Source organism: Apostichopus japonicus, chromosome 13, assembly GCF_037975245.1.
Source record: "Apostichopus japonicus isolate 1M-3 chromosome 13, ASM3797524v1, whole genome shotgun sequence".
Classification (NCBI taxonomy): domain Eukaryota; kingdom Metazoa; phylum Echinodermata; class Holothuroidea; order Aspidochirotida; family Stichopodidae; genus Apostichopus; species Apostichopus japonicus.
Window position 1 is genome coordinate 23,192,927 of NC_092573.1, and position 26,945 is coordinate 23,219,871.

Consider the following 26,945-nt stretch of genomic DNA (forward strand, 5'->3'; position numbering starts at 1 on the left):
CGTACCCAAAATAAAATTTGGATAAAAAAACAGGATCTTTATTTTTTGTTTATTTTAAAATGGTTTTCTATTTTATTCATTCGTTCAAGATTGAAGTATAGTAGGGCCTATATAGCTATGTGTGTCCTGATTTCACTTTATGTTCAGTGCAGAAACGGTGTTACGTTCGACTATACAATCATTCCTTGCGTCGACCAAAGACAAAAACATAACGAGACAAGAAATACAGAAACTTTGCCAGTTTTGTTTTCGTTTATTTTTCTTGTCTTAAATTATTCCACATTGGTGCATGGAATGTTATATAAGTTTAGCTATGCATGTAGAACAGAAACTCTTTTGTCTTCATGATGAGCAGGCAGCACATGATATGAGAGGCAGAACTGATACTGAGTCGGCCGCATCCTCTTCGGGCAATCACTCAAGTAAAATAATTAAATTTCTCGCGTTATTAAATTGTTTTCCAATCCAGTTGATTACATTTCCATTCTGTCAGCAATCTTTTTTTGAGGTTCCAGGAGCTCTCATTTTCTTGCTTCTTTTTTCACTTTTTTTTTTGCGAATAGAGGATTTTATTCCAGACTTAAACTGTTTCTCTTTCTCTTCATTCGGATGAGGAGTTTTGATTCCTCTTCTCCTTTCTCCATCTTTAATTGTTCTCTTACTTGTTGAGGAGGGATGATGTAAATTATTTCTCCTGCATGGTATTGGATGCAGAATTATCAAGTTAGTTGTCACTCTCACAGCGTTACGACTCCGTCTTATGATGGAGATTACGTGGAATTTTTAATACCAATAGGTTTTTAGCCATTAATGTTAGTTACGGTCTAACGTTTATAATTGATATGTTGTTCACTCGCGATTCGTTTTGCAGGGAGCAGTGAGTTCGTGTGTGTTTGTTTTGCTATCTGACCGAGGACTTGAACAAAAGAATTTCAGGTCCTCGGTTGTGATTTCTAAAGAATCACCACGTCCTCGGAAGAATTCTATTGTATGGGGTATTGTTAAGGTTAGGGTACGTGGGTTTGAACAATGGAAAATACAATGGGGTCCTCGGTCTGAATGTAATACAAACATGTGTGTGCCCGCGCGCGTGTGTATGTGTGTGTGTGTGTGTGGGGGGGGGGGGGGTGAAGGACTGGTGGTATGAAGGAATTCAGTCTTAGGAGTTTACGTCATGTTTGTAGTAGAAGATTATTCTGCGAGGATCAGGGAGATTGTATTGTATATCTTGATTGTATTGTATAACCGATATATCTTGTAGACTATAGCCCCTCCCCGCCCCGCCCCGCCCCTCCCCCGCCCTCCCCTCACGAAATGACACCTCCAAGGAACTGTACGTGTGTATGTACGTATAAATATATATCGACGTATCTATATATTTATCAGCGTATGTATGTATTTATATTTTGTACAATGCACTTGCACAGCATTAGCATAATGAATTTCCCGTTTTGCCACCGGACCACCGGCAGGATTTTATTTTATTAAATGACTGCAATCATTGTCTAATTTCTGTCATATATATTTAATCGCACAATTGATGTCTTTTTTTTTCAACCACATATCTCCTTTACACCCCTTTCTCTGTGGTTTCATTAATTCTCTCGTCGGTGTACAGTGATGATGATACACACACTGGTGCACATTGCTTGAGTAACACAAGAAAATGATTGAATAATGATTTTTGCCGCAAGTTCCGTCTAAATTTTTAACCTCCTTCCATCTAAAATGTTATTAACCACATATAACAGTAGTTCACGCAGAATGAAGAAAGCCCAGTTATATCACTTCTCTATGGTTATCTTCTACCCCCCTTATCCTCTTCTCCCTCTTCCTCTCTCTCTATCTCTGTTTCTTCTTGAACCTTTACTCCGACATACTTGGATGGCTTCTAAGATATTTTTTCTTCTTCTTCTTCTCCTTTCTGGTCTTCTTCAAATTGAGAGACTGGTAAGTTTTATAATTCAATTGGACCTTACGTTGCTTTTTGTTAAATGAAATTTACAGAGGTATAGCCTCAGGGGTTCCCGGGTATAACGACGGAAACAAGATGAAGAAATTGTTGTAAATGCCATTGCTGTTTGATGCGGCTTGTTGCACATGGTTTCATTAACCGTAAAGTTTATGAGGTTAATTTACGGAAAAAAAACATGGCGCTAAATTTTTCCACTTTTGCGCTTGGCATACTTGTTATAATCAGGAAATCTTTTGTTCATGCTTAGTAATTATATCTCTGCTTTGCCCTTTCACCTTTTTACTAAGAATCAAGAAAAGGAACGGAAATAAACAATTTAAGAAACGGCTGGTTCTCTTGTTGCATCGAAAATGTTGGTTAAGGTGACCAAAAAAACAAGACACAAAATAAAGAAAAACAGGTATAGACATGTAAAGATTTATTTATGTAAATTGTAGTTACAAGAAGTATAATTGCAATTTTCATGGGTAAAGTTAACCTGAAAGTAGCCGACAATTACAAATTTCCAAGTATAACGTCAGATTTTTTTAAATCTTTTCTTTTATTTCATTCATGTCTGTATTCTAGTGTAAATTCCTGGCAAAATTTATAAAGAGTTTGTACCGGTAACTATTGTACAGAGGCCCTCTGCCTTGATAGAAACGGCATCGACCTAAGTTTATAAAATATATATGTATAAAATATTTGGTATATAACAATAGGAGGTTTCTATTGTTGTCTTTAACAATAGCTCGTTTTGTGTGGATGTTTTATATAACAATAGGGGTGATTGTTATAAGTTTTTGTCATGCTCGTTAATGTTTTCTTATAAATCAGTATGATAATTCTTACAGGAATAGTATACACTGAGCACATGCATTCTTAGCAATGGAATCTTTGCGAGTATGAATGTTTACAACAGTCACAGTAGGATATTTCTTTTGTTTGATTTCTTTATAATTATGTAAGCCTTTTGTAAAGTAAGTTGCTTTGCTTTCTTATCAAATAAAAACTTTATACCTCGAAACACCGATAGAAAATACAACATTGCTAAAATTTATCGTTTTGCGTTTAATTTTACACCGCCAAAGACAAAAAAGTCGTGCAGAATTTAAAGAAACTTTTTCGTTTTCACGTGATCAAAACGTGAGAAATCATGTTTATACCTTGAAGTTAATGTGTGTACTCTATAGTGACTATAGGCGACAGAATGAAAAAAAAACCCTGCTTTCCTCATTACGTATGGTAAATGCTTATTACATTAAATTCGGAAGAATGAGTATGGTATAAATAATAAAATAAAAATTGAATAAACAGTTCTTTGATTAAATAAATTCGGATATGCTTGGGAAAATCAATTCTGTTTTGATAGATTTTAATTGCTTTGTAACCTACATTTTTATTTTTATTTTATTTTCTTCTGCTTTCTCATTTATTTACATAAGAAATCCGTCACTAAATCTTACAGTTTCTTTTGTATTGACTGAAAAATTAATAGTTTCTTGCAATTACTAAATTATAAGTTGTACCTGCACTGTTGTACTCGGGCTACATTTATTTATTCATTTATTTATTTATCGCAAGGTATGAAATTTATTTATTTATTTATTAATATATCGCAATTTATATATTTATCGCAATTTATTAATATTTGTTTATTTATTTATATATCGCAATCTCATATTTTATATCGCAATTTATAAAATTCATTTCACTTTATAGGAAAAGTCCTCTATTGTTATATCAATTTAGACACCAGAGAATATTCGAAAGGAATGTATATAAATGTGGCAAAATAACATAAAATAAATAAATAAATCACTTGAACAAGAAGTTAAGCTCGGATTATTCAAATCAAATTAATGTGTTTACTATACAAAAACACATACACAATTTATCGAACATCATAAATCATAGTTCAAACAGGGAATAAGAACATCACAATGTTTTCAAATTTTCATTTTTATTTTAATCAAAACAAAATCACTATAGTCTATTAGTCACTAGTGAAGTATAATAAAAACTTCTGCAACATTTCAAATTGTTGTTTTATGACTGTTACAATGTATATGACGTGTAACTTACTGGAAAAAAATGTCATTGGCACGGGTTAATAAAATTGAAATTGTTCGTAAATATCGCCTTTTTTATCTCGAAAGTAAATGTTATTTCCATGCAGGCTCACGAATAAAACCATAGACAAAGACATTTTTTTAAAGTTTACCACATGGAACATCATACGTTAATTGTTGTCTATTAATGTTCTTATATCAATTTTACAGCTGTGGTATATGACATCTTCTATACGAGCATAGCAACCAACTTATGATATCCAATCAGAGGTGAAGAAGCTGTCGTCTGCTAATTCAATTGCATGTAATATTAATTTCTCAAATGGTGCCCATTTCAATCACCTCCGTCCCTTGGAGATATCAATTACATGAAGGAATTTAATCGAAACGGCTATTTTATAAAGACTTTCATATAAAAAACAAATTAACAACATTTCAAACATGAGTTGATTATGCTATACGGTACTATTTCTGCAGAACGAGAATCATTTTCAAAGGCGCTTCTTTCTCAGTTAAACTTCAAGCTGACCCAATTTCGTGACATTAATATCATTGGTATTATCGTGATACGATGAGCATTAAGTAAATAAACGCGTTTACACTATAGACGTGATGTACACATCGGGATAACCGTAGAACTATATACTATATACCGTAGCCTGTAATTCGATTGGATAACAATCGCGAACATGTGAAAGTATTACCCTTTACAGTAATACTGTCATCGTAAAGATTATCAGCAACATTTTCTTTTGGCGTTGGTCTGTATAACTTTGTGTAACTCTGACCAAGGTTTATAATATTCAAGGTATAGCCTACATGAAATAAGACGAATCAAATATATCATTTTTATATATCATTTATATATATCATTTATATATATATATATATCGTTTATACATTTATATATATATATATATATATATAAACATTTAAATGCATCCATACAAGCATTAACTAATCATTCAATTAAAACATTTCAGTAATGTTTCTACACTATGTTCTCGAACATGGCAGTTTCATGGTGAATGCAGGCATATGTACCAGTGCGTGATGTATTTTACCATGCAACCACTCATGTGTTTTCACTTCAAATCATGAAATCCACAGCTAATGAATTGACCAAGTATAACAATTATTCATTGCCTTATATAGTACGTAACATATACGTTTGATGTTTTGGAAACCCACAAAAAAAGTAATACAGTTTCCTGTCATTATTGACAAAATCTCATTTTCTGAAGATTTTTGTCGTAAAAAATCCCGTTGCGAATACTCATATAGTCTACTTCAAAAGTTTCCTGATTTCATACGTTAACATATTCTCTGAATTGAGAACATAATTCACACGATGGTGCAAAATAAGATAAAAAAATGTCTCTTAAGATAGAGATAAAACTTCACTTGATGGAAAGGTAAGGCAGATGGTATAATTCTTGATCGTCACGAGCGTATTTGTCACGTGACTGTTATCTATCGTCTTTTAATCTGATACCGTTACCGTCCTTATAGAGTAAGACGGATGATTGCCGTCTGATTCGTCGCCCTATAGTCTCGTTGCTAAGGCAGAAACCTTTCAAACTGTATTCTCGGGAGCGTCTTTAAAGCTATATTCTGCGCTTAAATATTCTGTTGTAACTAAATTAAAAAGGAGAAGCAAAAATTGCTTCTATACCGAACGGAAAATTTAGGTTGTATTTTATGGCGGGAAAAATTATGTAATGAAAAACAGAAAGCTATATATTCCTTACAGCGAGAATGTAGAATATAGTTTGGCACAGTGAAGAAGGGACTTAAAAAAACCGACATGAAAAATAATTAAGCCGCAGTTAATGTGCTTCTTTGTTGGATATGTGCCAGACCAGATGTTTCATAGTTTAGGATAATTTTTTTTACGGAATTGCTTGTTAAAACTAATATGAAAACTTATACTTCGTCTGCACATTTTCATAAGTAGATGACCCGTAAGCTAACTTGTAATTCATATGGAACGCCGTGATAGGTTGAAATTGTGTGCATACTATAAACAAACCATTCGTGGACAGGACTCAAGGTCATAGGAACGATAAAGGGACAGGAGTGCTGACTCCAGTGGCGTGCACGGGATTTCAAAGGTGGGAATGGTTGCGGGGTGGGGGTGGGGGGGGGAGCTGTCAGCGGGTCAAAACAGTTTTTGAATGAGGAGCGCGGTAAATAATTTATCTGAATCTAGCCTATACTGTCTACATCAAAAATATGATACCATAAATTATGTAGAAATTTAACGTTCTCGACGATTTAATGGACTAGTAAATGCGTTTTACTTTATTATAATAATAGATCTATCGATACCAATTTAGTTCAAGTCAAGTTGCTAAAATTTATTTGTTGCATAAGTCGTAACAGGAAAGTATATATGAAAGACATCTCCCCTTCTTTTACTTAATCGAAGATGTCCTCCCCCCCCCCCCCACCCTCCCTCATTCGTAATGTTCATTGTCATCATGGCACTATTGAGAAGATCATGAATTTTTCTATGATTTAGTAAACAGCTAAAGCTCTTCGAGAGCATTACATCGAAGATCCATTTTTAAAAGAAATGTTATAAATTAGTTCGTTGGAAATATTCCTCAATAGTTGGAGAAGTAAACATGAGATATGTTTTGCACGTTTAAACGATTTGTAACACATACACGCATACACACGCACGCACAGACTAACGGTCGAAACCAGAACTGTTCGGTAACTATTTCGGTATATTTACTCTTTTAAGAAAGGTAACGTAAAAACATTTTCAATAAAACTGAATCGAACAAAATGTGATATTTACAACAAAACTAAAAAATAGCACCTAAAGTTTTCCGTAAACAGCTGCATGAATATGTGACTCAATTGACTGAAGAATACATAACGGACATTTGTATAGGCGTAAAACAGTTCAAATATTACATTGTACACTAATAAAACCAATGGCGTATAGCCAGGAGAAACTTGCCCCTGGTGTAGCAATAGAAATGGGCCCTCAAAAGGAGAATCAACATTCATCCAAGTACAGCCATGAATTGTGCATAGGTGATAATTTATGTTTTTAGATTTGGTACCTGTAGCAGCCCATGCAACTATGATATTCCCAGGCTCTCTCGCTTTAAGAACTGCACTGAACATTATTTCAGACATGAGGAAATAAATTAATCCGACTTTAAAGCTTGTCTTGGCCCATGGAGTTGGCAGCGGCCTATATATAGTTACGACACTGAGTAAAATCAATTTCCATTGAAAAATAATAATATGACACACCTACAATGTAACTGACTGTACTTAAACTAGGCGGTGTGGGGAGGGGGGGGGGGGGGTGATTACGTAATCTTTCGTATGTAAGATTCATAAACTTTTGTTTTTGTAGAAGACATTATATATACACTGGTACATATTTATACTTTTCATGAATACAAAACAATATTGTTCAAAAAATCACTTTCTTGAATGATAAATTACGGTAAGAACCCAAACAGATTTTTTTTTTACTACAATTCAAGTTTTTAATTTGGCGATGTTTTGTTTGTTGCGTTGGTCCGTTTGTGTCATTGTTGGGGTAAGATATTTCATGGATTCACCGTCAGCAGTATAGACATAATATTTGTTACAGTGTCTAAAGAGAAACCTTGTTCTATTCCATCTAATTCATGCTCAAATTATGAAAACCTAAAATAATCGATTAACTGATAACAATAAGATTATCAATTACGGATTCGATCAAATCTGCAAGGGATGGAGTCTGCTTTTCATTAACCATTTTCGGGCCAGTCCCTTACTCTCACGTTATAATGTCACCCCTACCCCACCACCATGCCTTCTTCCTCTGTCTTACTATCTCTCTGACTACATATCGTATATACTCACATGCATTGCTTGTTTTTTACCAAGACATTTCGTACTTTGGATAAGCATTTTATATGTGTATGTAACTATATCAATCATATTTATAGTTCCATATATTTATACGCATCGTACTATATTAATACATATCATATTTATAGTTCCATATATTCATACGCGTCATACTATCATATTTATAGTTCCATGTAATCATACTTTAGCAACCTCAACAACTTCACTACCCCCAGGAAGGGACATGGTAACAATTTCATGACTATGTTCGGGTACTTCATTCAAAATTTCATCTCCTTCAAATCCTTCGTTTTCTTCTGTGGAAACGTCCTCTTCTTGTATCTGATTGGCCGATATGAATATCGTTTTGTTCTCTTCTTGTGTCTGATTGGCTGATATGAATATCGTTTTGTTCTCTTCTTGTGTCTGATTGGCTGATATGAATATCGTTTTGTTCTCTTCTTGTGTCTGCTTGGCTGATATGAATGTCGTTTTGTTCTCTTCTTGTGTCTGATTGGCTGATATGAATGTCGTTTTGTTCTCTTCTTGTGTCTGATTGGCTGATATGAATGTCGTTTTGTTCTCTTCTTGTGTCTGATTGGCTGATGTGAAAGTCGTTTCGTCTATCGAGCTTATCGAAGCCTTTTTCATAGAAGACGAACTCTGAAAATGATAAGGTATCATATTATTAAATATTGTCAGTACTGACTTTAAATTTGACCATATATGAACAATTTAGCAAATTTATATAAAAAATAAATAAACCACTATTTATGGATATTCGTATCTCATAATCTATTCTCAGTAGAAATTAGACAGTCGTTAATGATGGCTGATTGCTTCACAAACTTGCTGGAAATTCTCTGCATCTTCGTGTCAAAACCACATCCTTATAGCGACGATAATTTAACATTTCAAGTTTGTGATATTTGTGAATGCATCAGACAACAACAGATTGAATGACGTCATCCGGGCAAATGAATTGCAAAATTCTGTTTATTTCCGATATAATACTTAAATAATTTATCCACGGAGGATATGATACCTCCAAATAAAAAAGTTGCATTTTGATGAAGTTCTAATACATTAATAGCTAAGCAAACATTCAAAATGTATTATTTTCAACGTGACCTTTGAGTGACCCTTCTCTTTCATTTTTGCATATTTTCAGGACAATACTTATTTCGATAACTTAGTGGTTGCTATGCAGAGCTTAAGCTTCTCGTTTTGATGTCTGTTAATATACTTGCCAGTGTTTTGATGATCACTTATTGCTTTTTTAAATTTATTTACAAATAAAATGTTTTCCTTACAGATCTTTTTGATTCCTGACTGCTTCTCGTTTCCTCCCAGTCTCCCGTCTCCCCTCCTCCTCTTAGTAGCATCCGGAAGGCATCGGGAGATCTATCTATAACTAAACTAGGGTTCTGGACCAAGGTATAGGCTACCAGCCACCTGTTACGGGCAACGCGAGCTTTTCTACAGCTTTCGCTTTCAGCGTTGTTTCTGCGACCTGTCGGAGGTAGAGGTCATGTAAGGTCAAAGGTCAAAAATATAATTTGACAGATTTGTTTCAGGTTAATGGTGGGCATAGTTTGTCACGATCTGTCAAATACTCCCTATTATGATGTCCGGTGCTCATAATATTAAGAAGTGAAATTGGGAAGGCGTGGGGGAGGGCGGGCAGCATAACGGCATTTGTAACAGTAAATTCGATGGGCACGTGCATCCAATACAGAGGGCCAAGGTTTGACCAATGAAACACAACAGTTGTGAAAGAATCGTGGAAAATGGTGTGTTAACAGGCGAACCAGCGCAACCGAGAATCACCACGAACCAATGTGTCCTTTGAATGGATATAATAACTTGGTTCCTGGCGGTGTTTGTTCTGGACCAGATTCTTCCCTCAAATTCCCCTTTACCCCTCCTCTCGGCCTTTTGGCTAAGATCATGTGTAGTATCTGTTCCCTTAGGGAATGGTGATACACACCTGACGATGATCACACAGTCACAGTCCCGATGCAAGGGGACTGGGGCTGAGAGCGGATCAGTCGTTTGGTAGTTTGGTTTTCGTGCCCAGGTTCTTTCCTGGGTGACTTTTTCTTAAAAAGTACCCCTCCCCGAAGAAAAGGTCAAAATAGTAAATAATATAGCACTATAGTATTTAAACATTTCCAGATGTTATACAAACAAAGCACTTCTATAACGCAGAACCCATACAAAGACCGCAAGATATAGACACATAAACATGGACATATTTAGTTTAATGTTAGCTACACCTCGGTGTTCCCTCTCTCCCCCCTCACCCCACCCCCCTCCCTCCACCTCTCTTCATCTCTCTCCCTCTCCCTCCCCTATCTACCTACCTTCTATCATCCTGAGTGACCTGCTCTCGCCAAGACGATCATAACCATCGATTGACTCAAGCCGTGACCGTTTCCCAGTCATCTTCCACATCATATAGCAGAAAGAGACCACAACAGGGTGAGTCTGGGCGACCTCTAGCTGCATAAATGCTACATAAGACTTGAAACCTGTCCGTAACCAAAACACAAACAAAGACATCTCCCTCAATTTAAACCAAACAGCAAAACTCTCATTGAATTCGTTCTGAAGATATTACATTGTTCGCATTTGTCACGAATCGATCCTTCCTCCCCCACCTAATACCACCTCCATCACCCACCTTCATCAACCACCTTCATCACTTACCCACCTACCTACCCTACCTACCCCAACTACCCTACCTACCCCAAATGTTCAATCTTGAAATAGCTAAGGTCATAGTCAGAAAGAATTAAGACATTAAAACAAAACCGTCAATTATTTGCACATTTGCGATTATTTTCATATCATCTTGTCATATCAGCATAAAATCGTCATATCATGAGCAACAGTTTAAGTACAAATTGCCAAATCAGTTTCTGTAAAACAAACAATTGATGATATCAACAAATATTTGATGGCATAATCCATTATTTGTTGATATGCTCAATGATTTGTTGATAACATAAGTTAGTCATATCATCAATTCATATCACCAATTAATTGTAGGTGTCAACAAATGATTGGTGATATCAATTCACGAATGAAATGAACTACATCTAGTCGTGTGATCTGTATGCTTAATCAAGAATAAATGAATAGAGGGGGGGGAGGGGTGGTGCTGATGGGACCCTACAGTAATTTAAGAGGGGCACAATATCTGTGTCCTGTAGTTTGTGAAGTTATAGCCTCTACGACGTTACATCCCTTATATGTGTGGTGAAATATGTGTTACCATTTGACAAGGCATAAAATCTGCTATGGCAATAGCAGATTTTATGGCTTTGTACTGCTTTGTACAAAACCCACCATCAGCACGGTTGTTCACCTAAGACATTCGTGACAAATACAATAATGGAAAGCACAATTGAATTGACAGTTTGTGGGCAGTTTTGTGGGGCACATTATGGGGCATGGGGGGACGCCCCATCCCCCACGCCGGGCCCCAGCCTGTCTATAGGTCTGCTTGTTTACCTGAATCCCATAGTTCATATCCCTTCATTAGTAAACACCGATCGATTCGTCCAACCAGCAGAATCCCAAACAACACTGAGTAGCCAATACGTAGAAGACACGAGAACAAACCCAAAAGGATATTAAGAAATAAAAAGAAATAGGTGCTGTTGTGGAGACTTCGTCTGTAAAAGAAATGAAACGGATTCATTATCAGTATATACTTAAGCAGATGTCAAAGCTCTTACCTCCCCCTAACCCCCCCCCCCCCCGCAGCACCTATACACCTGCCTAATCCACTCACACACTTCCCCATACCCCCCATAAGGTGCAGCAATTCAGAAACGACGCAAGTGAACGGACGAGAAGAAAGAACATAATAATTTTTAATTAGGCACAACTGGTTTTCAAGCGGACTAGAATTTCCTGGTTATATGTATACTAGGGGTAGGATGTATACTGTGGTAAAACTATATTACAGGATTTATTGTAAGTATAACAAGAGTTCAACACATGGAGACTGCAGTTTGACCCTTTTGCTCACCTATTGGTAAGACTCAATATCTTTCCGTTTCCTTCGAGGAAAAATATCCGCGAAGCCAGAATTTGTCCATAATAGATCACAAGTCCTACAACTGCTGTTAACCTGCCAAAAAAAAAATCATTTGGCCTAATAGTTAATATGGTAATAGATAATAGATGATATCCCATATTTACATTAGATCTCATACTCTGCAGAAGTATACCGAAAACCACACGCTATATATCGACAACAGTACTGTACACTATATAATGAAAATAGTGCACGATATATCGAGACCGGTATGCGATATATTCAAAACTGTATAACATATATTGATTCTGTACTTGATTATGTTTGAAGGATTAATTATCATTCATCGACATTTACATCTGCAGGTTTTCTTCTTCTATTTAATAAACGCAACAATCATTTCTAACTACTTAAATGCTACACCTTATTGCTAACCGTAGTTTACTGCTTTTAATGATTACATATATACCCAATCAGTTATATATGTACTTTACTGGAGAATCAGGAATGGACCAACCCCACCCCTCCCCCTCCCCTCCCTTCCGCTCCTGTTTTTGAAAAGTGTCAGTGCATGAGAGAAGTCTAAAATCTGTCATTATTAGATCTCTGTTTTATTCTGCCAACTTATATTTGGGGCTCTGTGGGGTGGGGTAGAGGTGGGGTGGGGTTGAGGGAGTAATGAGAAAAAGGTATGTTGGGATAATTGGGTCCTGCGGTCAAGTCATTGCATACTGCAAACATGAACAATATAACATTTATTTAAAAATAAAAAATAAAAACTTTTGATATATAAACTTACCATTGGTTTCTTATAAGCGTAGTTAAGAAGTTACTTTCACCAAGAGAGATCGGTCGAACAATGAAATACCAACAGACAAATGTTATCAACCAAAATAAAACTTGCAGTATCAGAAAACCTGTCAGTGACAGAGAAATAATAATTTCATATTAAAATATTTATAAAGTAAAATGGCTATATATAAATACATTATTTAGAATTATTTAAAATTCTTGTCTTAAAAAATTCACAGAAAAGGCTATCGATTTCAAAACATAAATATGTTTATAATATATATATATATATATATATTCTCTTCGTTATCAAATTCTAAAGTGCTGCCTGCAACAGAATTCGTTCTTAGGGAGAAGGCAGGTGGGGAGGGAAAGAAGGGGTAAGGGATGGGGAGGAGGGGTGATAAGCGATATCATACTTACCCCATAAGGCAAATCCCACGTGGTAACCAGAATATCGCAGACTTGATGCCTGGAGTAACACAAAGCAAAAACAAACTCAATATAGTATTGTATAACATTGGTGTTTTCTCATGTCTTTTTGTTGTTGTTGTTAAATTTATGACATTCTGAATTTTCATTCAAACGAGTGCAATAACGGCAGATATCTATAAACTAACCATTTATTAAGAAACAAAAATCGTCATTTCGCTCGAATCTTATATGCAAATAACGTAGCTAAAGATAACGTGTTTATACAAGGTCAGATATGTTATGAAAAGATGGCTACCTAACTAGAAAGTGACAGAGAATGCGAATTAAAAATTAGAAAAAAAAGAAGAAAAGTTGAAGAATATATGTACAAGATACCATAAGCAGAAAAAAATGAATGGGGAGTTATTACAAAAAATACTCTTGTTTTACTCATTTTAGTTTCCTATTGTTTCGGGAATGCATAAAATGAAAGAAGATTCTTTTTTATGCTAATCAATCTAATCAATTATTTAGCAATTATTAATTATAAATGTCAATATTATGCAAACATACTACAATATATGAGTTGGGAAGTTCATCTTCTGGTATGAATTTCTTTATTCCTTTCCACAGATTAAGAGTATTCTGTCTGAAAAATAAAAATGAGTTCTGAAGATGATAAATTTTTAAATTAAAACCATGAAGACCCTGCACATATTGTAATTCAATCAAGGAAACATTGATTGTAATATTTCATATAGAGAGTAACTTTAAAATGACCGCATAAGGTCTGAAGACATGGGGGGGGGGGGGCGGGTGGGGCAGGGAGCAGATGAAGGAGATAACAGGACCGGATTCATATAGTGGCCCAGAAAAATATGAGGACAATTTTATGAATGGTGTTTGCTCATTTTCATAACATATACTTAAAGAAAAATACAGAGTGCAAAAAGGGGTCCCGGTGAAATAAATTGTCCCAGGGACCCGATCTGGCTCGGAATGCAGCTACTTTGAGCATACAGTCGACGGCATCATGACGTCACTCGACGTTAGTTGTTGTATTACATTTATCAAAGACAATTTACGAAAAGACTGTTATAACCCGCAGAGGTGTTTTATAATGCATCAATAACTTTTGGGGGAAATATTGACGACGTATGAATAAAGATATAGTGAAAACTTACCGATAATAGTATAAAAAGTGTATGTTAAATCCTATAGAGATACCCATAGCAGCCACGCTAGTCGGCCAGAACGAATCTAAAGATATCAATGAATTTCAGATTTTTTAAAGTTATTTTTTTTTCTCGAATTTATAGATAGTGTAATCTAAAATGTTTCAATCCTGCATACAAAAAGCTTCGAAACAGTGAAAAAAAACAGTAAAGAAGTGAAACTGTGAATTAACAAATTGTGTTTACCTTAAAGAATCGCTAAGTTTTTTTTTCACAACAAGAACATTTTGTATATAAGCAAAATATTGGCGTTTCATGAATGACGTATTTTACCCTGATCTATACCCGTGTATCATCGATATAAATACCTATACACACGAACGATCAACAAGATACACTCACATGCATTCAAAGCAGTGGCGGAGAAACAGGGGGGGTTGGGGGGGTTTTAACCCCCCACTTTTTGAAGAGGGGGGTTGGCCCACACAATCAACCCCCCCCCCTAGTTTTTGCCAGTAATGTTCTGTTATAGCCTATGTTATGTGCTTCAAATGTCATAATAAATCAAATTATTAAATTTGAAATTGTTAAAGTCATTTCAACTTTTTACCTGGTAGGCTACATCAACAATTAACGACCGAAAACCGAGTTAGAATTGACCCACACAATATTTCTAGCCCCTTTCCCCCACCTTGCGCATTGGAACTTGTAGCTCATAGCGCTAACTTCACCCCACAACAGACATACACAAAATAACGTTTTGTTGCTGTTGAATAGCTTTGGAACTGTATACACTTGCCAACTTCAACGAGGTGAAGGAAGGAAAAGAAAAAGAAGAAAGAGAGAAAAGGAGAAAAGGATGGAGTAGAAAATACGGCAAGAGGAACAGTGACAAAATTATTCGAATTTGTAAAGCAAACAGCAGATATCACATCATATCATTGAGCATGAAAATGGCGTTCCACGATAAACAGCCTCCAAACCATGGGCGCAGATCCTGGTAAGGACAGCGGGACGCGTCCCCACCAACTTTTTCAGTAGTGGGGACATGATATACCGTGTCCCCACCAATTTGTCTTGACCAATAGCTGCATTTCAAGTTCCCCTGTATTGAACTTGGCGCAGTTTGATCCAGCATTGTGCAAATGACATGCAGCAGTTCTCATTTTATTGTATTTTATCCACAGTTGTTAAATATAGGACGGAAATCGCATTTGCGACAGTCTATATTTGTTTTCTGGGAGAGGACCCAAGACCCATCGTATATACAAAAGTCTACTTGGATTATTTGTCCCCTGATTTTCTTTCTGCAGACGCCCATGTATTTCTCCAAACTAAATTTCTAAGCCATGAGATCTAAAACTTAAGGAGGTTTAGGAGCATGATTAGGTCTGGGAAGTGTTATTTCCGGCGATCTGGGAGGTATATTTACCCCAAAAAATCGTACGCTACGCGCGAACCCATGGTCGCGCTCCGCTTAGATAGTGTCATAGAACTTGACAGACACGCGTCCCCACCATTATCCAAGACTGATCTGCGCCCATGCTCAAAACTGTCGATGTGTGTAGCGTTCGGTTTCGGAAATATCTGGTATATTTTTATTTCCTTCAACGAAATTTTTTAGTAGTCGTCTGAATTTTCGAAAATTCCCTAACCAACATTCTTCATCATACTTCATCATACTCGTGCAATTTTGACCCGTCTGTTAGGGTTTGAATGAGGTTTTTCTATATCGGTTGTCCATAGATGATATTTTGTGCAACATTATGGGGATGTTTTGAAGTGAATTTATTCACGAGAATTGTGAATTTTCAAATTCTGAACAGTGGGGCTGACGGATGTTGTGGGCCGCGATGAAGAATCACCTACAAAAGCAATGATCCACAGGATATGTGATGAAGTCGAACATGATGTGTGACTGGTGACGAAGTTATAGATGAGAAAAAAAGTATTTGGAAAAAACTTGGTTCTCAGGCAAAAGTGTACATTATGGTTGGTCAGTTTCAAGCCCGAGAAGTGCCATTTCCGGTGATCTGGGGGTACCAAAACCAGAAATTTGCTTGTACGCTGCGCGCCAACCAATTGTGGCGCTCCGCTTAGATAGTAATACGCCCCCCCCCCCCCCGGGTTAGAAAATCCTGCATACGCCACTGGTTAAATGCAGCTTTTCAAGGCCTGGGCAGTGCCATTTACTGCAATCTGGGAGGCAATATTTGCCAAAAAATTCTTGTGCACTTCGCGCCAACTTATGGTGGCGCTCCACTTGGCCTGCAACCCCCCCACTTCTGACAAGAAATCTCCGCCACTGATTCAAAGTTATCCCTGAAGGAAAGATTACATTACCTCTTAATATGATATAGAAAGCCTCGATTTCATAGAATGACTCAGTGGAATTTGTAAACTCAAAGAAATCCTTGAACGTGCCTTCTTCTTTAAAGACTTCCCCGACATATTCAAAAAATATTCCCAAACCACCAATATATGCTATACCAAGCTGCAGAAATGATATGAGAAGGGGGAACAGAAAGAAAATACAAATAAACAAAAACATTAATTGATAAGTTAATATTAATTTGTTATGTCAATTACATATCCACATACATATCCACATAGCACACGTTTTTATTGGCACATTTATATAGTAGCATATTTATTAAAAAGCACCAAAAAATATTCTTGCACAACAGCCTACCCATAGCCAGGACGGAGCACGAGGGGAGGGGGTGTGACGACTATAAATACTTTGTCTTAATTTAGGCATACACACACACATATATATTTATATATATATGTAAATATATATATATACTTTGTCTTAATTTAGGCATACACACACACACACATATATATTTATATATATATATAATTTTTATATATATATATATATATATAAATATATATATATATATATATATATATATATAAATATATATATATATATATATATATATATATATATATATATATATATATATATATATATATATATATATATATATATATATATATATATTTATTTATATTTTTTACCTCGTAGAGAGAAAGAGCAGCCAAAACCGAAGTTACAACCATTCGTCTCGAATATTTAAAACCTGGAATGAAATGAAATGCATGGTCAGAGTGAGAGACCTGTTCGAGCCGTGCAAGGCATGCGGCTCCTGCAGGTAATTATAATGTAATCATAGAGTGGTGTTCCTTAAATACAGTAGGTATATAGCCAGACAGACAAACAGACAGACATGAAAGTGACGGACAAACAATCATTACTTGTTATATACTGAAACCCTGAGAGTCACCCTGGTGTGATTTAGTTTGAAGGATAATTAAGTTGGGTTTCAAGAGGAACCCTTTTGTCGTGAACTATTAACTCCAATATATGCAATGGAGTCGGTTTCAGCGATCCGAGGGCCACACCCCTACTTTGTAAAATCCTTTATCGCCTATGTTCCTTCCTTAAAGTATACTAACTCAATATGGGGAATTAGAATTAACCCCCCCCCCCACATCCCCGCACACACTCATAAACACCTTTGAAATCCTGTGCACTCCACTGTGTACCATAGCTAACCTACATAAGGGCAGTCTAGACTTACTTCCAATTTATGATCACATTACAATAGAGCAAACATGTGTGTGTTGCTTGACACACGGTAACATATATTCGTAAAATAAGTACAACTCATGACTAAATTGTGTATACCTGATTCACTTCTGTAAACTTTCTCAATTACTCTCTGGAGCTTTTTATAAAGTTGTTTCTCATCGGACGGTTTAGGGTTAACCCTGGCAAAAAAAGAGAATACAAATGCACTGTTGTTGAAGAAGTTTTTGAGCTTTACAGTACTCAGCATCAACAAGAATACTCCACAATTAATTTTGAATTTATTTTCTAATTACTGTATTGCCTCAAAATATGTATGTATGTATTTTAGATCCAGAAACTTGAGAAGAAGCCATCATTGGCTTATCAAAGCCGCAAGCTGACCGAAGTCAGTCTCTTACATTCATATTTTAAGTCCATGATTATGAATATGTCAATTGTCAACAACTCTGTAACTGGACGACATACATTAATCTTGGAGTGACTCGAACTCGGGACCTTATGATTGAAAGGCACCGGCGTTAACCACTGAGCTAACACTCCCTATTACCACGCTAGAAACAGTTGACGCTTGAGACTTCTTTTCTTTGGAATTGTAACCCTTCTTAATTCCAGACATACAAGAGTCATAAATTAAGTAATTAACATCTCAGAAAGTCAGTATCGGAATATCCTATATTTTGCTGAGGCAAGTGCCCTGCATAAGGAGCCACAAAGATTAAATGGTTCCCTGCAGGGTCAAGCGTCTCCATGAAACAAAGGAGAAACATACCAATCTTCCTTCCAAACCTTAATAAGAGGGGGTGGGGGGGGGGGGAAGCACATGGTACCATACTTCTACAGAGGGTGTTAATCTGGCATTGCAGCAAAGGGCACATACAGCAAAAGCTCATGGTAAATGTTATCGTTTCAAATATCAGTGACCACAATTCGACTGCCTAGCACTGATATGTGGATACTTACATGATAAAGTTTAACATTAGGCCTATTACAAAACACTATAGATAATTATGTGTTTTCTGTACAGGGTGATTAAATCCTGTAAGTATACAGTTTGTGTTTTGTCTTTCCAGACATGTTGAAATATGCACCGTATAAGTTCTCTTAGTTGGAAAGTAAAAGTCAACAGTATATATATTGTATCGCCCTGCCACATATATGATATAAATTTACCAAATTCACCTAATAACCGTAGTAAATTATATCGTTAAAATATCCTTCAAGAAGTCGACTAATTTATGTAAGGAATTAATGCATTTGGGCTTCCTGAAATGTGCAATGAACTGAAATTTCATAAAAATGACATACCTGTTTTCGAGTACCTTCTTGGGAGTTAAAAGGTAGCGAATTCTTTCGTAGTAATGAGTTTGAACAAACATTTCACTTAACACGTGACCCTTTGCATCGTGAAACTGTTTTTTTTTCGTGGGGTGGAGTGGAGTGGGGGGGGGGGGTGGAAAAACGAAAGAGAAAAGAAAAGAAAGAATTAAAAGACTTTGATTAAAAAAAGGGAAAGTTTGTTTGTTTTAAAGGGAGTAAAGACTCGCGCACAAAGAAACGTCTGATGCCGGTAATCTGACCTTGTTTCGAATGAGGTGTAACAGAAGTGTTAGACACCACCATCGATCCCAGAAAATACACACACACAGCTTGCTACCGTCGGTAATTAGACACTAGTGTACAGTGGCGGAGAAACAGGGGGGTTGGGGGGGTTTTAACCCCCCCACTTTTTGAAGAGGGGGGTTGGCCCACACAATCAACCCCCCCCAGTTTTAGCCAGTAATGTTCTGTTATAGCCTATGTTATGTGCTCCAAATGGCATAATAAATCAAATTATTGAATTTGAAATTGTTAAAGTCATTTCAACCTTTTACCTGGTAGGCTACATCAACAATTAACGACCGAAAACCGAGTTAGAATTGACCCACACATTATTTCTAGCCCCTTTCCCCCATCTTGCGCATTGGAACTTGTAGCTCATAGCGCTAACTTCACCCCACAACAGACATACACAAAATAACGTTTTGTTGCTGTTGAATAGCTTTGGAACTGTATACACTTGCCAACTTCAACGAGGTGAAGGAAGGAAAAGAAAAAGAAGAAAGAGAGAAAAGGATGGAGTAGAAAATACGGCAAGAAAACGGGAAGAGAAAAAGGAACAGTGACAAAATTATTCGAATTTGTAAAGCAAATAGCAGATATCACATCATATCAGTGAGCATGAAAATGGCGTTCCACGATAAACAGCCTCCAAACCATGGGCGCAGATCCTGGTGAGGACAGCGGGACGCGTCCCCACCAACTTTTTCAGTAGTGGGGACATGATATACCGTGTCCCCACCAATTTTTCTTGACCAATAGCTGCATTTCAAATTCCCCTGTATTGAACTTTGGCGCAGTTTGATCCAGCATTGTGCAAATGACATGCAGCAGTTCTCATTTTATTGTATTTTATCCATAGTTGTTAAATATAGGACGGAAATCGCATTTGCGGCAGTCTATATTTGTTTTCTGGGAGAGGACCCCGGACCCATCGTAAATACAAAAGTCTACTTGGATTATTTGTCCCCTGATTTTCTTTCTGCAGACGCCCATGTATTTCTCCAAACTAAATTTCTAAGCCATGAGATCTAAAACTTGAGAAGGTTTAGGAGCATGATTAGGTCTGGGAAGTGTTATTTCCGGCGATCTGGGAGGTATATTTGCCCCCAAAAAAATCATACGCTACGCGCGAACCCATGGTCGCGCTCCGCTTAGATAGTATCAGAGAGCACACATGCGTCCCTATCCAAGACTGATCTGCGCCCATGCTCAAAACTGTCGATGTGTGTAGTGTTCGGTTATGAAAATATCTGGTATATTTTTATTTCCTTCAACGAAATTTTTTAATTGCCGTCTGAATTTTCGGAAATTCCATAACCAGCATTCTTCATCATACTCGTGCAATTTTGACCCGTCTGTTAGGGTTTGAAGGAGGTTTTTCTATATCGGTTGTCCATAGATGATATTTTGTGCAACATTATGGGTATGTTTTGAAGTGAATTTATTCACGAGAATTGTGAATTTTCAAATTCTGAACATTGGGGCTGACGGATCCTGTGGGCCGCGATGAAGAATCACCTACAAAAGCAATGATCAACAGGATATGTGATGAAGTCGAACATGATGTGTGACTTGTGACAATCTTCAAAAAGGTTATAGATGAGAAAAAAAGTATTTGGAAATACTTGGTTCTCAGGCAAAAGTGTACATATGGTTGGTCAGTTTCAAGCCCGAGAAGTGCCATTTCCGGTGATCTGGGGGTACCAAAACCAGAAATTTGCTTGTACGCTGCGCGCCAACCAATGGTGGCGCTCCGCTTAGATAGTAATACGCGCCCCCGGGTTAGAAAATCCTGCATACGCCCCTGGTTAAATGCAGCTTTACAAGGCCTGGGCAGTGCCATTAACTGCAGTCTGGGAGGCAATATTTGCCAAAAAATTCTTGTGCACTTTGCCCCAACTTATGGTGGCGCTCCACTTAGATAGTGAGCCAGCAGTAATGACTTTTTATTTCATCAATGGCCTGCAACCCCCCCACTTCTGACAAGAAATCTCCGCCACTGCTAGTGTACAGTCAATACATGCAGCTACGGTCAAAACCCACAACACAGTGTACATTGCAGTGATGGACATCTCAGGTCCAGATAAAAGATAACAAGGTATCACTTTTCATTACTGTGTGCATTTTGTAGCGACAAGAAGAAAACTTCACTTGCAAGCAACGGAAAGTTAACTTTTTTTTAGAGGGCGGCACGCGGTTTGGGACGCGTCTTCAATGCCTTTAAGTGGATGCAATATTTTATGTGTAAGGCTTATGAACATCATCGCTAGGGAAAGAAGGCAAAATAAGGCAAATAATAATGTTGGTTTGGAGACGGCGAGAACTATATTGTAAGAACTTTTACATGCACTTATGGTGTTTTATTAAACAATAACTTCTTACCTCGTCGACTATATTTCGATCTCGCCAACATTTCCAGAGTCCCATAGCAAACTGAACGTGTAATCCGAAGTAAAGAACGAAGATCGGAACCACCATTAGAAATGTCAGCTCACCAATTCTCTGAAGAAGTAGAAAATATAGGCAATAGGAGAATATACAAAATAACGCCATTAACATTTTCCTTTTCACTGTTAAATCTTTCTTTCTTAACGATCCTTTCTAAACCAACAACGTCAATATACGACAAGCAGTTATTGAAATTAAAGTTTGCATTACTATTACTTGACAAGGTTTATCAGCCAGCAACTAGTATAGAAATCATTCATGTTTGTATGAGTTCACCGATGACGCCGCCCGAGCAAGGGCTCAGTCAAATAAACTTTTGGGCAGGCTGTAACCACCTCCTCCTCCCCCAACCCCCCCCCCCCCTCCATCGGAATAACATCAAGGTGTTCAGCTCCTTTCGTCAACGCTGCTTCAAAGCACCATTTTGCATCATATCTGCATCGTTAGGACCCATAACCCACCCTCCGGATGGTATAACATCTTGCCACCCCCTTCCCCACCCCATGAAAAGATTGTGTTGGCGCTTTTTTTCTCGAGCTTGACAAACCTTTCGATACTGACTCGTCTTATAGATGTGTACGATGCCTCCGAAGCTATTTAGATTGAATTTTGGTTCTAATTATGGTTGAAATTTTGGTACTCTAATTTCCATCGGCACTAGCATTCTTTGGTAGATTTACTGTATCTCTTCAAATATGAATGAAATCTTTGTAAACTTACGCCTTCCTTTCTCGGACATTCTACAAGACGATGTACATAGAATGATGTCCTGTATATATATAAAAAATCGAAACAAATTTTTTTTCAAAGATAAATATAAAACTTGGAACTTTCATAAAATATGAAAATAATAAGATTTTTTTTTTTTTAATTTTGTATAAACAAAATCTCTGCTACTTCGGAACAATATCCCTCAGGTGAGACTTCGGTGATGACGTCAGTTTAGTCATGCATGGCTTGACCTTTGCCATCCCGCGTTTTACATTCCAGGTACCTCTTCAAGTCAGGAGGGGGGGGGGGGGGGCTAAGCGTTCCCTGTCTCAGATTTAATATGTGTGAGACCTCTGTGCTTCATTAGAACAATAGAATAACAAAGGTAAGACAGAAGACTTTTTCTTGACGTTTAGATTTAGTTATTTATACTTAAGACCTTAAGACACTAGTTTTCGAACGTTGTAAGGGCATGCATTGAATATGTATGAAAGCATTAAATATGCATATTCATAGTATGTTTGCTTAGATTTCCATTCTGATTGGGCGTTAACTCAAACAAGTCGCTCCAAATGTTTACCTAGGATTCGATAGAAATTGTTATACTTACTTATAAGTTATAGGTTAAAGTGACTATAATATCAAAAGATGGACGCGCATTTTCAACTCAAGACATGAGTGTTGAATTTAGTGAATACTAAAATGGTATACATTATGTAAGCTAATGCATAATCCTTTTTATAGATTTTGTTATCTTCTCTCAGTTAAAGAGTACCTTACAACGTAAATCTGTAAGTTTCTAACTCCTTACCAAACTGCCGTGTATGCAAAGCCGACTGCATTACCGAGAGTTTTCTTCTTGGTGGTTAGACAGAGGGATATTGGAAAGTAGACCAGAGTCACCATCCAAACATTAGCAGTCAGAACTAACGTTTTGGTGGCTCCTGGGAAACAAAGAGAAGTATAAGACAGTATAGCAGGGTTGTCCAACCTACGGCCCGCGGGCCACAGTCCGGCCCGCCGCAGGGTTGCGTCCGGCCCGCCAGAGATGCTCTACGATGCGAAATTTTAGTGAGCAGATTTATTGATAACAATTTGAAGCTATATAATCAATCATTCGAACCTTCTGGGTCCAAAAAACTGCATACAGGTCAGTTTGTGTGACACTCTCTTAGCGGAGGGGGGGGGGGGGGCGGCTGAACTTTATTCATCTGTTTTATCAGGAAGGTAAATAAATCAGTGCGCTCCGCGCGCAGTGCTCACATTTTGTTGTCTTGGGCTTCGGGCAAAAAAATCGAGCGTAGGGTTCATGCGGCCCCCTCCTTCATCCATGTGGCCCTCCTCTGCAAAAGGTTAGACAACCCTGCAGTATAGCGTAATATAGCATAGCATAGCATAACACAACATAACGTAACATATAGCCGTGACATAGCATTGTCGTGACATAACATGCTAGCTCCCACTACCATGCAACCTTAACTCTTCAACCAATTAAAGCACTGTGTAACATACCTCTCACCATGACTGGTACGTCATCGTAGTTAATGTCCACGTAGGAGTTACCAAAGAATAAATCCAGAATAGAAACACACGACACACCGATGGCGCATGCGTGGCCTATTCTGTCTCGATACGAATCCAAAAGATTAACAGCGCTGAGAATAGAATAGAGGAAAGTAAAATAAACAAAAATGTTGTTTGTCATCATATAGCAGAACAAAGAAAAGAAACAAAACAACAGCAATTCAGGTGGTAATAATATGACAGCATAAATACAGCATATATATGTATATATATGTATATATATATATATATATATATATATATATATATATATATATATATATATATATATATATATATATATATATATATATATATATATATATATATATATATATATATATATATATACGGGAGAACAGACACCGCTATAGAGCAGTCACTGATTAGAAAAAAAAAATCAATTTAGAACACTCCGTTACGATCGGTATATATAGAAATATTAGATTAGTATTGTCGCCAAATTTGCATTTTACTGTCACCCTCAATACAAATCACTTTGTTCCACTGAGAGTTCAACACTTTATCTCAGGAAGTGTGGTGGAAGAGTTTCCTTTCTTTTAAAAATCTGTCATTAACTCAGATTCTTGTCGGTATAGGACGATGTTTGGTCCTTCACTCCCTCCCCATCGCACACCTACCCCCCCCCCCCCCCCCCGCTTGCATCTCCTGTTCCTCGGAACACCACTAAAGTAAGAAATCTTCGTGTTGGTACTTACTATACAATTCCTGGTCTTCCGTTTAGAAGATCTGGATAAAGTGCTTTTCTTTTCACAAAGAGAGCAAACACAGCGGTTACAAAAACCTGTCAAGCAATCACAGAATATAGGTAAGTATATCTATCATTCATGGTATGAATAACGGAAAGAACAGAAAGAAACATAAATGGTGATAATAATGATATCATCATTAATAAAAACATAAAAACAAATTGGTATATTTTAGTGAGGAATACTGCTTTAACGGTGGTAAAAATGGCAATGACGGTCTTTGAATTACTTTAATACTGGTTTTATTACGATATGTAAATAATGAAATAGTTTTATAATGTGTTATGACACTCAGGAATTGTAGATTACACAAATCAAAAGCTAAAAACAAACATTTTTTGTTCAACTATTTACCTATGGGGTGATAAATGTTTATTTAAACTTGTAAATGACTTGTATCGCCTCTGAGTTAAATACCAAACCACATATATTGAGATGATGAATATATATATATATATATGTATATATATATATATATGGTGAAGGAATGATAGATAGGCCTACATGACACAATATTCATTTATTCAGTTCACTTTTCAAGGACCACAGAAACAGCGAACCTTTTGCAATAAAAATTAGGGAGTTGCCGACATCCTTCTCCCAACTACAACCTCCTACCGCCACTCCTTCCTTCAACTCCCACCCCTGCCCCACCCACCAACACAGCCTACCCCCACCCTTCACACTACATACTCACCAAGTTAGTAAACAAAGTTTTTTAAACTGATACATATGTACCCATAATAATTTAATTTAGAACTTACAGCAGGTCCAGCCATAAATGATACTAAATCATATGGATTAAATTTTGGGTTTTCACAGTCATAAATTTCGTCGCTGTTATTCTGGGAAGCCATCTTTAATTCAGTTTCGACATTCATGTTTTTCTTATATAACTCTATACGATGAGAGATATATGGCCTCTGATTAGGTTTACATAGTCACGAAAATGAATCTTTCTCCGTAGTGTGGTAATCTCTCTTCTGAGTCCTTCTCATTTCAAACATCCGAAAGACAAAATGACAACCGTGACCATACGATGATGTTTGACATCAGTTCCGACACTCCGTACGAAATTTACCGAATCATTTACAACTAATTACAAATCAAACTCCGACAGGAATAACAAACACAAGCAGAGCGTGTCCTAAAAAGATATGTGGTTTTGCAGGCCTAATATACTCAACGCTGCCTACGCGGTAGGCCTGTCAGTAACTTCCAAACTGTATTTTGATACAGTTCTCTTGATTCTTGAGCCGTTACTTTATAGGATAGTGTGGTTCCCAGGAATGGTTTTATCACTACTGCAAATGGTATGTAATTTTTGTTACTCCGTAAACTGTGGGATCATATGAACAACACTCTACACAACTAACTAACACATTAGGCTTACTTTGAAAAACACAGGATTTTAAGATGTAGAATAAACACATCACAAAATCGACCTTTGCACCTTTTATCAATAATTAACTTCAAAATCTATTAATCATCAAGTTAGTCAGCAACTGTAACAAAAGCGTAAAAGCAAAGACTATTCTTTTGAGGAGTGCGGTTTTAACTTTTCATTGTATAAGAACGACTTTTTACTGGCTGTCGATTGTTTAATCATTTATTTCAATGATATTTGACATTTTTGTACGGTGGTAGGGGCAAAGATCATATATCATCCAGAGTTTGGTGTCTTATTTCAAAATTTCGGTAAAACGGACGTTGCTCGAATTCAAAATGGTGCTTTATTTTGCACATTCTGAAGAATATGTTACTGTTTAGGTTGTACCGTACAAATATGTTATATATTTCTTTACAGTACACTAGGACTTTTTTGGGGGGAATATTGTCTGCCAGTGGGGGTGGTGAGGGGAGGGGGTGGGGGCTGAGCCTCATGTTATTCTGGTGGTGGTAAGGTGTATACTTGTTAATAACAA

At 36.9% G+C, this 26,945-nt stretch overlaps 1 protein-coding gene across 1 annotated transcript; it reads right to left on the reverse strand.

Moving 5' to 3' along the window:
• Positions 1 to 6,533: 6,533 nt before the first annotated feature.
• Positions 6,534 to 26,418, reverse strand: LOC139978432 (stimulated by retinoic acid gene 6 protein-like). Its single transcript, XM_071988651.1, has 19 exons — positions 25,785 to 26,418; positions 24,970 to 25,055; positions 24,200 to 24,342; positions 23,499 to 23,631; positions 22,697 to 22,745; positions 21,911 to 22,030; positions 19,235 to 19,338; positions 18,026 to 18,108; positions 17,356 to 17,417; positions 16,669 to 16,819; positions 14,335 to 14,410; positions 13,724 to 13,799; positions 13,160 to 13,208; positions 12,744 to 12,861; positions 11,936 to 12,037; positions 11,413 to 11,576; positions 10,260 to 10,427; positions 9,207 to 9,406; positions 6,534 to 8,556 (listed from the first exon to the last, which is right to left on the reverse strand). The coding sequence occupies exons 1-19, from the start codon at positions 25,899 to 25,901 to the stop codon at positions 8,092 to 8,094; spliced, it is 2,466 nt and encodes an 821-aa protein (XP_071844752.1). The 5' UTR covers positions 25,902 to 26,418; the 3' UTR covers positions 6,534 to 8,091.
• Between the last annotated feature and the right edge of the window lie 527 nt (positions 26,419 to 26,945).